This window comes from Eulemur rufifrons, chromosome 1 (genome assembly GCF_041146395.1).
Source record: "Eulemur rufifrons isolate Redbay chromosome 1, OSU_ERuf_1, whole genome shotgun sequence".
Taxonomy (NCBI): Eukaryota; Metazoa; Chordata; class Mammalia; order Primates; family Lemuridae; genus Eulemur; species Eulemur rufifrons.
The window spans coordinates 59,211,003-59,224,585 of record NC_090983.1 but is presented as its reverse complement, the minus strand read 5'-3'; the positions used below and the strand labels follow the sequence as shown (position 1 = coordinate 59,224,585).

General features: G+C 31.9%; 1 protein-coding gene across 1 annotated transcript in view; it reads right to left on the bottom strand.

Annotated features, from left to right (window-relative positions):
• SCN7A (sodium voltage-gated channel alpha subunit 7) overlaps positions 1-9,847 on the bottom strand; it is a 60,286-nt gene extending 50,439 nt beyond the window's left edge. The window contains exons 1-5 of the mRNA XM_069471824.1: positions 9,614-9,847; positions 6,056-6,174; positions 5,463-5,552; positions 4,474-4,602; positions 2,928-3,019 (exon numbers count right to left, since the gene is read on the bottom strand). Of these exons, the coding sequence (XP_069327925.1) occupies positions 2,928-3,019; positions 4,474-4,602; positions 5,463-5,552; positions 6,056-6,174; positions 9,614-9,847 (664 nt within the window). The remainder of the gene's footprint in view (positions 1-2,927; positions 3,020-4,473; positions 4,603-5,462; positions 5,553-6,055; positions 6,175-9,613) is intronic.
• Positions 9,848-13,583: the final 3,736 nt, after the last annotated feature.

Below are 13,583 nucleotides of genomic sequence, written 5' to 3'. Positions count from 1 at the left end.
TATAGAGTTTAATTTTATATCTGGTTTAATATTAAAGTTTCTGCTCCCTTGACAGAAAATATTTAACCCAATTGCATTTATTTTTGAAAATTAGCTTTACTTTACTTTTGGGTATACCTTTAGCATTTTATTATTTGATTTCTATATTTTCCTTATGATTTACTGTTTCCTATCCTTTCTAAATTAATTTTTTCTTTACTATTTTAGAAAAAAATACTTCTGTTTCGAAAACTTTTATAAAATTAAAGTTTCTATTTTGAATCACATGCAAATCTCTACTTAAAAAATAAGGCTGTATCTACTCTAATCCCACCATATAAGAAAATAACCATATTTACTTTCTCACTTTTCTGTATTTCCATTTCTCAGTTTTTAATGTAATTTAGGACTTGTATCCTAGTTATACTTGTTGAATTATTATTTTTTTACATTATGTATCGTCTTTCATGATTTAGAGGAAGGGTAACATTCAAATCCTTGCAAAGGTTTGACAGGAAGCATAAATTCATGCAAATAGAGAGTTAAGGGGATTTGAATGAATACACCTAATTTGAAAGGGCAGCTGCTCCCCATCTACAGCAGATGGTTTTCATTCAGCAGCACAGGTGAATGTATGCTGGCAATTCATCCAAGTTAACTTAGATAAAAATGACCAGAATTGTACTAATGTTGGTAACTATTTTAAAGTTGTGTAAAACACACACAAAATATATCCCTAGTTCAAGAATAACCCACATATGTCCATGTTGTAACTTCTGATTTATAATATGTGCATCCTATTTTGCACTCCCCTAACAGAAGTAATTTGTAATCCCTTCTCTGTTGAAATGATTTCAGAGCTCATTGCAATGAACTTTGAAATGAATTCTTGCCATTGTTTAATATTGTATTTTCATACTTTTTTCCGCAGATATTTGGGAAAGACACATGTATACAATTTCATGACTTTTGCATGGCTGAGGATATCTTTCTGTTGACTTCACATATGAAAGACAGACAGGTATAGAATTCTATGTTTCAACCTCCCTGCCTACACTCCCCCTAAGTTCTGAAACTCCACTGCCTTCTCAAGTTTAATAGTGCAAAGAGGTCTAAGGATGACTTTTCTATTAAATCTGCTTCTCTCATTTTTTGTTTGTAGGGTTGTATAATACTTTTATTCTTTAATATTTTAAATTTATGAAAGTTTATAATATGTAAATGTATTTTCTAGTTATTTTTTAACCTAGTACGAGATGGGTCCTTTCATTTGTAAAGTCTTTCTCCATTTAATAAATCTAGATTTTTTTCTACTGTATTTTTGAATAATTTGCCTTTTACATTTATTCTGGCCTTTTTTCAGGATCACTAATTATCCATAAGATGGAATCAAGTTTTCTCTCCTTCATTAATCCATCCCATTTTTGGTTCTACTATATTAATACAGGACACCCCTAGTCTTTATTACACAATTATGCCTGTTTGATGCACTAATTTTTTACTGTTTCTATTACCATTTAATATTCACCTAGAGTATTATAATTTTTATCACATTTTTGTCTTAAAGTTATTTGTGTTTGCCTATTTTATTATCTCATTTTCATCTTCTTGGAAGAGTCAAAGTTTTCTTCTATTGAGACTACAAAATAGATGTTGTCTATGCTTGCTTCTATGCCTTAAGCACAATTTTTTTTTAAAGAAAGAGGATTAGTTTCTTTATATTAAATAGCATGCTTGTTTTTCTGTATTGCAAAACATTTTCATATGCTCCATATTGCTGGTATGTGCCCTGTACAGTATCCCTTGAAAACACAGTGGTAAGTCCCTGCTAGCCTCTGAACTCCAACACTATAGAAAGAATTCTTGTATTAACTTAAATTCACCTGATTTCTTTTATAATCCTTGCCTCTGATCCTAAAATGAAAATGTAGGTGATGCAGTCTTCCGTTCTAGTAACATTTTGCAAGTACCAGGAGGGCCAAAGTAGTGGAAATTCCTCCCAGGGTAAATCTCACTACTTGTTTCCTTCACTAGATGTGGTAAAACTGCCGCCACAGACCATTTTTGAAAAATAGCTTTATTGAGATGTAATTCGCAGACCCTACAATTCACCAGTTTAACGTGTACGAGTCAATAATTCACAGGTTATGAATCCATCACCACATCCTCCTATCTGCTTGTCTGTTTCGTTCATCCTGATCTTCAAGTCACAGTATACATTTGTCTGGCATTGATCCTAGAGTTACCTATAGACCTTATTTTTGGTTTTGTTACATTTGTTTCTTGATACAACTATTTCCTAATACTTCTGACTCATAGTAGTCAAAAGATTCTGAGTGGAGTCGTTCTTATCTGATTGTTTTTATCCATTCAGAGCAATGTATTAGGTGGTATTGCTGGGCTCCCTCTAGAATATCTTCAGAAATGGGAGCTGTAAATTAGTCTTCAGTATCTTCTATCAAAGTAGTCACAGCTCTAGCAGATTTACCAGAACCTCCCTGAATTTTGTGGCATGTGAAGTGCACACTATCCAAGCACTCAGAGCAAAGGGTACTTATATTTATTTTATTGTATATTACTTTGTTCATTTCAACTGGTTTCTTGATGTGATGAGGAAAAGAGGGAGGCAGATTAGATACCTGTCTAGACTGCTATTTACCTCAGAATTCTATGGACAATTTTATAAGTTCATACTTAAGATATAAGAATTAAAAGTTAAAAATATATTTGATTGATGTCTATATTTTGGTTTTTAAAGTATTTTTAAAGTATCTTCCTTGCCTTTCTTGGAGTGACAAATAAATTGAAAGATCAGATAACTTATTAAATCCCAAGTGGAAACATTATTCAATTTTACATTGTCTCTGAACAACAATAGGGGAGTTCAAATGAATATATGATAGTACATAAAACAAAATGAGGAAAAGGAATTCAATGTCATTTCTTACCTGGGTTTAAAGGAATAATTTTCAAAATTCTCAAAGTTCTTGCAGTTTGAAGCATTAGAATGAAGTTCAGAGATGAATATCTTGTTATAAGCCTGTGGAATTAAAGTATTTAGAGGTCATATTGAGTCTATGCTACTTATCTTTGGCTTTTTATACTTTTTCAAACATACTTTTAAAATCCTATATCCATACAATTTCTTTGCTCACATTATTCCACTTTTGCATATAGTTTTATCATTCTCTGGAAGACAAAGATCGCCACAGTGCAAGTTGGCCAGGTTAAATATAAACCTACAAACTTAAATTATGAGAGTTTACAAAAGCTTGACACTGTGAATACTCTTGATTTCATATCAAATATTTTATAGTATATCCACAAATATTTTTTTATCTGATTACTGAGAAAGAGTTAAAATAAGAAAAATTAATAGCTGGCATTTTTAACGAATGAAATTCATTTTAAGTATTTAAACTTATGATTATGACAGAGATGATATGAAAATGATGATGATGGTGATAATGGTGACGATGATGATGGTGATGATGGAGGATGATGATGATGGTAGAAGGCCAACTGTGTATTGGTTAAGGTCACAGACTCTGGAGCCCAGTATCCTGTGTAGAAATCTAGGCTCCACCATTAACTAGCTGTGCAACATGGAAAAATTACTTCAATCTTTCTTGCCTTAGTTTCCTCGATTGTAAGGTGGAATTAATAATACTTCCTGATTCAGAGGCTTTTTGTAGGGATTTAATGAGTTAACATATGTAAAGTGCATAGAGGAGCACCTGGCATATAGTAAGGGCTTGCTAAGCGCTAGCTAACAGCAACAGCAAAAGCAGCAGAAATAAATGATAATAACAGTAAAAGTAGTAATGCTAATAATTACAATGATATGAGGTGTTATTTTAGATTGCATTCAACATGGAGGACACTATTTATGCTCTTCATAAAGGTTATTTTAAAATTGACCAAAACCCTATAAATAGAATATCATTTTAAATTGTTTTTATTAGAGGTTTGATGCCCTGATCCTTTCCATAGCTATAAAACAGAATACACTAAATAGAAGTTTGAAAAAATAAATAGACACAAAATCATTAAAATTGTATGTAACACTAAAGAAAAGTGTATGGGGGTGGAGTGGATGTTTAAGATACATTTATTCTGATATCTAGCATATCTACTGGTCTTAAGCAATGTGGGGATTGAGAATGGAATATGTTAGGATCCTCTCCTAAATATTCAGAGAATTCTCTGCTCACTGCTCACTGAAGAAAATTACATAAAATGTACAAATTCAATCTCTAGCATTCTTGCTCCAGGTAGAAAATAGAAAATATCCCATTTCTTTCATTTTCATTGCATCTTCTGAGGACTCACTCAGAGACAACTGCCTGAGAGAACTCATTATGACTATGACTTTGAAATAGTCTTCACTCGCAATATATTTGCAGGCAGAAATGTTTGTAGACCCCAATTATTTTTTATGAAGCATTTGCTTAGTACGACATTAAGATGTGTGTAATTTAAAGAAATACTTACTCAAACAAAGTTATGCTGAAATCGAGCCAGTTCCATGGATCACCAAGGAAAGAAAAAGATCCTGCCCAGACACCTCTTGCAAAGAGTTTTACAATTATTTCAAATGTGTAAATTCCAAGCAAAGTATTCCTGCAGAAAAATTTTGATATAAATATTAAAGGTGAGAATGACACATTGGTACATCTGAAATACTATAATATATCTATGATAACCATCTAGTATTTGAGTATAAGTTATCAGAAAGACGAGACCACATCTCCTTGGCAAGCCAAAACCAACTAACCACCAGTCAATTAGACAACAATCAACAAGTGCTCCTTTAACCTTAGCCCAAGTCTTATGGCATTAGTCATGAAATTTGACTATTAAATTTTTTCAATAAGTCCAAGCTCAGAGGTGATTCTCTTTATATATTATGTAAGTAAATGTTGAAAACAGCAAATATCTAATTTGGTGCCTATAGGGATTATATAAAAATTAGCTTAATAATAATTAAAGAAATTTGCAAGATATAATTTTATTATATACATATACAAGGATTTTTTATGTTGAATCAGTGTTGTAGTTACTTTCCAAAGTCAATTATTTTTAAGAACAGGGTTAAAGCTTAAGAGGTAACTTTAAAAAGTCCTTTTCCCTGAGAAAATTTAGTGGGCCTTTCCATCATTATAGTCTAATGCAAGTTAGACCCCCATCCCTTCGGAAAGAGCAGAAAAGTAGAACAGAAAGGAAGAGAAAGTAATAGTTTTCTTAATAAATTGAAAGAAATAAGATTTATTTGAGTCAGAAGCAAGTCAGGAGCAGGGTTGCAATTGTAAAAAGACCTGAGGCATTGAAATATTATATTAAACATTAATAAATATTAAATTGTGTAATGTTAGAAAATATAGTATATCACATAATTTAATGTTTATCAAATTAAATGTTAAGTGTTAAAAATAAAATATAATTATATATCATATCATATATAATAAAATTATATAACTTACTCTACTGCTGGTCCCCATTTTGGCAAATTAGTCATGGACATAAATACACAATCAGTCAGGACACTGATTAAAATTAATAGTCGGAAAAAGGTAGGTTATGGTTAAGGAATAATAAACAATACTGGAAAATATACATTCTTGTAATCTGTTTATATTTATACGCTAAAGATAAAATATTCTCTGTGTGTGTTATGAAAGTTTTATTAGTCATTCACTCTATCACTAATACTCTTTGTAATGCATGACCTTCTGAACTGGAATGGTCGTTGATAGGGTTTTCTTTTGTTTTTCTTTTACCCCCTTAATATTTTGAAAGAAAAAAGAAAAAAATTCTTAAAAAAATTAATCATATTGAGCAACAATGGGGATTGATACTTGTTAATATTTACTGATGTGTGTACTAGAAAATATATTTTATATGTGTTTTCAAATGTGGAACACTTAACGAAGTATAATCCAGATTTCAATATGACCTAACATGACATATAATTTCAAAAGATAAAAATACTGCATCAAAATTTCAATAATAGTATAGTTGCCTTTGGTGTTAATACAGTTTAAAGCATAGTCAACAAGCCAATAGAAAAGGATATGGATGCACCAAAACCTTGATAGTTGTTCCTCTAATAGAACTGAAAGGAGACAGTGTACATAAGATGGAAGCAGCATTGAATCTGAAGATTGTTCTGTTTTTATTTAATACTATGAAAGTCTGTAAGAAAAAAATCAAGTAAAATTAGAACTCAGAACCTATAATCTCATCAATTATGCAACATGTTAATGATCATTAGAATTTTGAATTCTAATAGTTATACTTTTCTTCGTTTTGATATTCTTTTATAGACTAAGTCAAATGGAAAAACATTTAACTGTTTTTATTAATGCTTAGGCACATCCACTTATCTATGATTTTTGTTTTGTTTTGCTAGTGTTATGCTCAAGAAAGTTGTTTGCCATACACCACATCCCCAGGTTTCTCCACGGAAATAATGCAACAGGAAGAACACTATATCCCCATGGCTTGTGGAGATGCATTTAAAAGTACCAGAGGTGGTTCATTTCAGAATTTAATGAATGTAAGAAAAAGTTAGATTTTATGTCAGAGCAAAGCAAATTTGGGATTATAGTACATTAATCATTAACAATATTCTATAAAATAGGGAAGGGGAAAAGACGGCTGACTAGAGACATCACTTGTCAGACCATCCCAGAGGGAAGATAGAAATTCTGATACAGGAAAGAGGAGAAGAGGCACACAGTGGATGTGGATCATAGATAGAGAGAGGTGTCAGAGCCTGCCAGGGATCTCATGGAGGAAAACTGCAAAGCAGAAAAGGTAGAAGATAAAGGGAAAAATCATCAGGGAAATGCAAATTAAAACCACAATGAGATATCACCTTACTCCAGTCAGAAGGGCCTGTATTAAAAAGTCCAAAACCAATAGATGCTGGTGTGGATGCAGAGAGAAATGAACACTTATACACTGTTGGTGGGACTGAAAATTAGTACAACCTCTATGGAAAACAGTACAAAGATTCCTCAAAGAACTAAAAGTCGACTTACCATTTGATCCAGCAATCCCACTACTAGGTATTTACCCAAAGGAAAGGAAGTCATTTTATCAAAAAGACACCTGCACTCAAATTTTTATTGCAGCACAACTTGCAATTGCAAACATGTGGAATCAACTCAATGCCCATCAATTCATAAGTGGATTAACAAAATGTGGTATATATACACCATGGAATATTGCTTAGCTATAAAGAAGGATGACTTAATGCCTTTTACAATTTGGATGGAACTGGAGACCATTACCCTAAGTGAAGTATCTAAAGAATGGAAAAACATTAAATTATATTTAATATACTAAATATTAATATATTATATTTTGTATTTAATATTTTGTTATATTATATTCAATATTGTATATTAAATTAAATTATATTAAATACTAATATGATAATATTTAAAAAGATTAAATTGTAGCTAATCCATGAGCACACATGTGCATAGAGGAAACTAAAACTCAGTGGAAATCAACCAGGGGGAGGTGGGTAGAGGGGATGGGTGAAAACCCACCTAATGGGTACAATGAACAATATCTGAGTGATGGGCAGTCTTAGAACCATAACTCAAGCATTGTAATAGCGATCCAGGTAACCAAAATTATTTGTACCTCCTAATACTTTGAAATAAAAAGAAACATATTCTATAAAATGAAGCTCAACTTGTTTGATAGATAATTTAGATGCATATAAACCAGAAATTTATATCATGTAAACCTAACATATTGGAATATTAAAACATTAAATTGTTCATTGTAAAGAGATGAGTAATTCCAGATATAATAATTTTCAAATTTTAAAAGATGAAATTATTTTATTTGTTTTATGCCCTCTTTAGCAGAATAAACTGAATACAACTTAAAAGTTTAAATAGATTGGCATCACTGATAATAGCACTTTTTATGCTAAGCTATCCTTGCTGTTTATGCCCCAAGTGTTTCATAAAAACTAGACCATGAATAACTCTGGGCCTTGCTTTATTTTTCAAAACTCTTAGTTTTACCTTCAATAAAAAACCCAGTTTTGCTTACCATGCCTGTGTACACTGCAGGATACTCCCAACTCTGCTACATTGCAGCTACTCCTAAAGTTACTGGGCCATATCAATTATTATGATGTAAGCATAGCAAAAACTGAATGCAGAGATGATTGAGATGAGTGAGGACTTAAGTTATACTTTCACTAAAATGTTCTCAAGATTATGCAAGTGTTTCCTAGCTAATGTTACATATTGCACATGTCCTTTTTAGTATATATATACACACACACACACACACAAACATACACACACACACAAACACACACACACTTCTGCTGTAAAATGTCAATACTCTTCCACCACGAAAAGTATTCCAAAGGGTTGTAGTTATAAAAAAAAATCACTTTGCCCTCTGCCCTCTGTGAGAGACTTTGGTTCAATTCCATGTCACGCATTTGATATTATAATGTCATTGAATGTTCCAGAAGAATATAAAATTACATTTGCCCACTGTGGGACTAATCCTCACCTTCTACAAATTTGATCTTTTCTATAGTTATTTCCTTTTGTCAATGGCACCACGATTCTTCCAAACTAAAAACCTTGGCATTTTTAGTTAAATCCTGCTGTTTCTTTTCAAGTGTGTTCTCTCTCTCCTCTGCTACTATAATCCAGGTCTCTGGACATCAAGTCTGGATTACTCACTCTTCTATTTCACCTTTCTGACCCTATCTCTTTCGTGCAATAGTAATTCCAAAATCTGCCAGATTAAATTTACTTAAACTTTGCATTAATCATATCAGTCCCTTTGATCACCATATTAAATTCATGTTGACATCTCCATTACCTAATCTTACATCCCATAACTTGCAACATAGCTAAGTTTCCAGTTAGAGAATCACTCTGTCCTTTCCCCATTCCAGAATCAATCTTTGTTCTTTCCTTCTCACAGAAAGTCTTCCCTTTGCCTTATTAAAATGTGAAGTATTCTTCAAACTATTTACACAAATTCTACTTCCTTAATGACTATTCCAAGTTCATTGGTTCACAAAGAGCTCTGCCCTTTTAAAACATAATTATTCATATTTAGCATTTAGCATTTTGTACTTGTTCTGGGATTGTACATATGTAAGTAGGTGCCTCAAATCACTCTAAACATAAGGTTTGAATGTATGCGTGTATGAATAAATAAAAATTGTAAATAAGACACAGGTTGGATTTACTTTCCTAACTTCTGAGTAAGTTCATTAAGTTGAACATTTTAAATTGTTCTACATATTCTAGACATTTTATAGTTACTTTAAAATTGATAACCATAAATAGTCATCATGTTTCCTTAAAACAAGTCATTTACATTAAGGCATATCAGTACCTATATTAAGAAGTAAAGTCACCCAAAATAAACTACTCAACCAGATAAGACATCAGTTTTGATAAAACTCTGAAATATGTATGTGCCCCAAATGAAATATCTTATGCAGTTCTGTATAATTTAAAATTAGCTCTTCTCTGTTCTTCATTCTATTTTTATACCATCTCAATTACCTTTTCTGTATGTATGGAAATAAAATAAAAATGTATTCAGAATAATTTCAATTAATTCTCACATTTTTTTTCTTGTAGTAGTATGGGTCCACATCTTCCAAGGGCTCTGACACCATTCCTCGAGAAAGGTTTCCATAAATAAATGGAAGCTCTTTGCCAACTTCCAAGTCACTGTTCACCTTTAAATCTTCTTCTTCATGTTCCTCACTGTGTTGTTTAGCAATACGTTGTTTTATAAGTTCAAAAGACTCTCTAGTGAAGGGAACAAGGCCCTTAGCTTCTGGTGAAGCCAACATTTTTAATTTTGTACCTGTAAGAAATTAATTTTCTTTAATTCTATATAAAAGTGGGCATATTAAGAAAAACTGAAAATTAAAAAGGTTAGGATATGAAAAATAGAGATCAGCAAAGTGAATACCTGAATTCATTTAAAGAACACATTCCTGAGTTTTGTAGAAATCTAAGTTGTTCTGGAGTTTTACTGTACTTAATATCAGACTTAATTTGTAATTTCATGAATAACTCAATTGCTTCATTTACTCAACACTCTTTTTTATTTTTTTTACTGAAGTCTGCTTTTAACTTCTCCACTCTAATAAAAGAATTCAAAGGTTACTAGAGATCTTTTTTTTTTTTTCAGAGACAAATCCAATTATTTCCCTGTGAGCTGTATTTAACGACTGACTCTACTTTCTTCGCCCAAACTTAGTCTTCATAGATATGGGGCCCACTCTTCTGTATCTCTTTATTTCCCTTGTCTCATTTTTAACACAGGTCAAATTTTAACCCAAATTTTAACTCTCATATCCCTTGACATTCTGCCTTCCTCCCCTGTTATAGTCATCATTCTGACGAATGCATGGACAAACATGAAGTTTTAATTACTGTATTCAAATGACTATTGACCAAGTACATTTTTCAAAACCCTTTCTTCTTCCAGCTGCCTCTGCAGTAATTTTGCCAATGGCAGCAGCTTAACAGGTAAAAACAAAATTCATTGTCTTTGTACTTGATTAGAATCACTCTTTAACATCTGAGCTATTGTAGAAACAAAAACTCAAATTCAATATCTGAAAAATTATTTGTGACATTTTTCTCTATGTCATCAATCTCTCTACACAAAATAATTTTCTTTCAGCAATTTTCCATTATGAATCATGAATGCTATTGATATCTATTTATTTACCTACTTGAAGATAGTCATCTTTGTATTTCTATATTTGAGATGCTCTAATAGTCTTCACATATTTCAATTCGAGTCTTAACCTATTCAAGTCATCCCACAGGCCATTCAAAATAGTGTTGATCAAATATAATTACTTGAATTCCCATTCATGAACCTTTTTATTTTTCACATATTCAAATATGTCCTTTGCTGATTTGTTCCAATCTAATTCCTATTAAAATTTACTCTTCAAGTGATAAATGCTGAATGATTGATTTTTCTTTGTTTGCTTAAACCCTCTTTGTAATTTTATTATTGTAATTAAGGGTAAGAATTTTTTTTTTTTTTTTTTTTTTGAGACAGAGTCTCGCTCTGTTGCCCGGGCTAGAGTGAGTGCTGTGGCATCAGCCTAGCTCACAGCAACCTCAAACTCCTGGGCTTAAGCGATCCTACTGCCTCAGCCTCCCGAGTAGCTGGGACTACAGGCATGCGCCACCATGCCCGGCTAATTTTTTTACATATATATTTTAGTTGTCCATATAATTTCTTTCTATTTTTAGTAGAGACGGGGTCTCACTCTTGCTCAGGCTGGTCTCGAACTCCTGACCTCGAGCGATCCACCCGCCTCGGCCTCCCAGAGTGCTAGGATTACAGGCGTGAGCCACTGCGCCCGGCCAAGGGTAAGAATTTTTGTACTTGATATTGTGGCATTTTGTATCTGTATATTTTCTCTTGCAGTGCTGGTACTAGCTGAATTCCTTCTATAAGATTTTTCTAAGACAGAAATCAACCACACATATATGCACATATATATGTTCTACTCCAGAATTTCCTATTGTTGTGAAAAACTGAGTTATATAATACTTTAATAAATTACTTACCTATTATTTAAAAGTAATAAAGAGATAAAGTAGTTAATATTAATGGGGCACCACTCATTGCAAGAATCAGACTTCCACTGCTAGCTTAAGTAAACTGTGAGAGGGAGATATTTTAAATATTATTCAAGAAAAATACACATAGTATATTTCTGTGTCATAAATGTGCTATGGAAAATAAAAATGAGAAATAAAAACAGAAATAAAATACTGGGATGACTACATATGCCTTTCATGGGATCACACATTTTCTGGGCTTTGCTTTTCATGCTGCTCCATTCTACCTGAAAAATGGCTTCCTTCTGAGAATGTGTGTAGACCAAAATATTACAGCAGCCTTAACTTTATTTCATTTTTCAGTTTAAGTTCCCACTGTATACCTATAATCTATGTTTCAATAAAAAGGTAAATAGATATATACTCTGATTGGCCTAGACTAACTTATAAATTCATTTCCCCTTGTTTCAGTCATTTATGACCAGAGGGAGGGACATTTTTGCAACAGCAATGTCTGCTTATACCCAAGTCCTTCAACAGATGTTCCAGGGATAGGGTACAAGGCACTTTTAAAGAGAGGAATATGGACTTGGAAGAACAGCAGATCTCTATTTTGAACTCTCTTCCCAAACTAATGGTATAAAAACTCAAAATTGCTCACCTTAAAATTTACTTATTTCCAAATATCTCACTCAATATCATACAAAAAACTGAGACTTACTAAAAGTTTTCTAAGAATTATTCATATGTACAATATGCACACACATATAAACATGCTTATGGTAACACTTCATATGTTAAACTTTATTGAGGGAAGCGAAAATGCTTTGAATAAGTACAGTTTATAAGCCTAACCTACATACAACTAAAGTTTTCTCTTACATACAAAATCTTTTTTTTCTAAAATATTTAGTGAGCCTTCCAAAGTTATATTCCTTACACAGAAATCCTCGAATGTATGTGAAGTAGTTTATTCATAACTAATAATTGTTAAACATTAATTACTATATTATACTATAGTGATGCTCCCATAGGCAATAACTGAATGATTCTGTTATGCTTTTAGAGTCCTACTGCTTCCTGCTTTAGCAATCAACTGAGACTTGATATTGCATTGCTATTTCTAATCTGCTCCTTCTATTGTCAAAAGTGAAGAACTGAATTTTCTGGGTGAAGATTGACCTTTTTAAAAAATACGTAGGCTTTATGGCAATTACTGGCTGCTTAGGATATGTTTCTTTGTACATGAACCTACCCTATTCATGTTTTATTTTCTCACCACAAGTCTTGATTATTTCACAAGTAAAATGAGGTAAAATATATATATATATTTGGACTTCAGTGAGTCAATTTATAAAATGTTTCATAACATGAAAAAATATGTGATAGTATTATAATTAGGTAGATTTATAAAGGCCTGGAATCTTTGTCCAAAGACTGCTGACCAATGGACATGACACACTTAAGTCCTCTGTATTCTATTTGGTTTATTCAACACATCAACAGTTTCAACCGTGGTGGAAAAATAGCCTAGAAGAAACAAATAAATAAAACCAGCAAGTTTGAGCTTAGATAGATCTACATTCAAATCCTAAACTCTGTTACTAATGTTCTAAGAGACCTCAGTCAAAACACTTAATACTTTTGAACTTGTTTTTACAGTCATAAAATTGGAATTCCTCCTTGGGTTAAATAAGCATAAAACAAAATAATACAAGTGAAAATTCCTAGTACAGTGATTGGCACATATTAATAATAGGTGGGAAATAAATATTTTTATTTGTGATATATTTAATAAATAAATAAAATTTGTTAATTTTTAATAATGATAAAATTTAACATTTTAGAATGGTGTACCAAATTTAATAGAATAATATAATGTAAGACTGAAATTTGGACTAAAATAACCCTTCTCCACAAGTACAGTAGAGGACAGATATGCTTTTGTAGCAGAAAAAACTGTCAAGGATTTTACTTACCAGTCATTGCTGT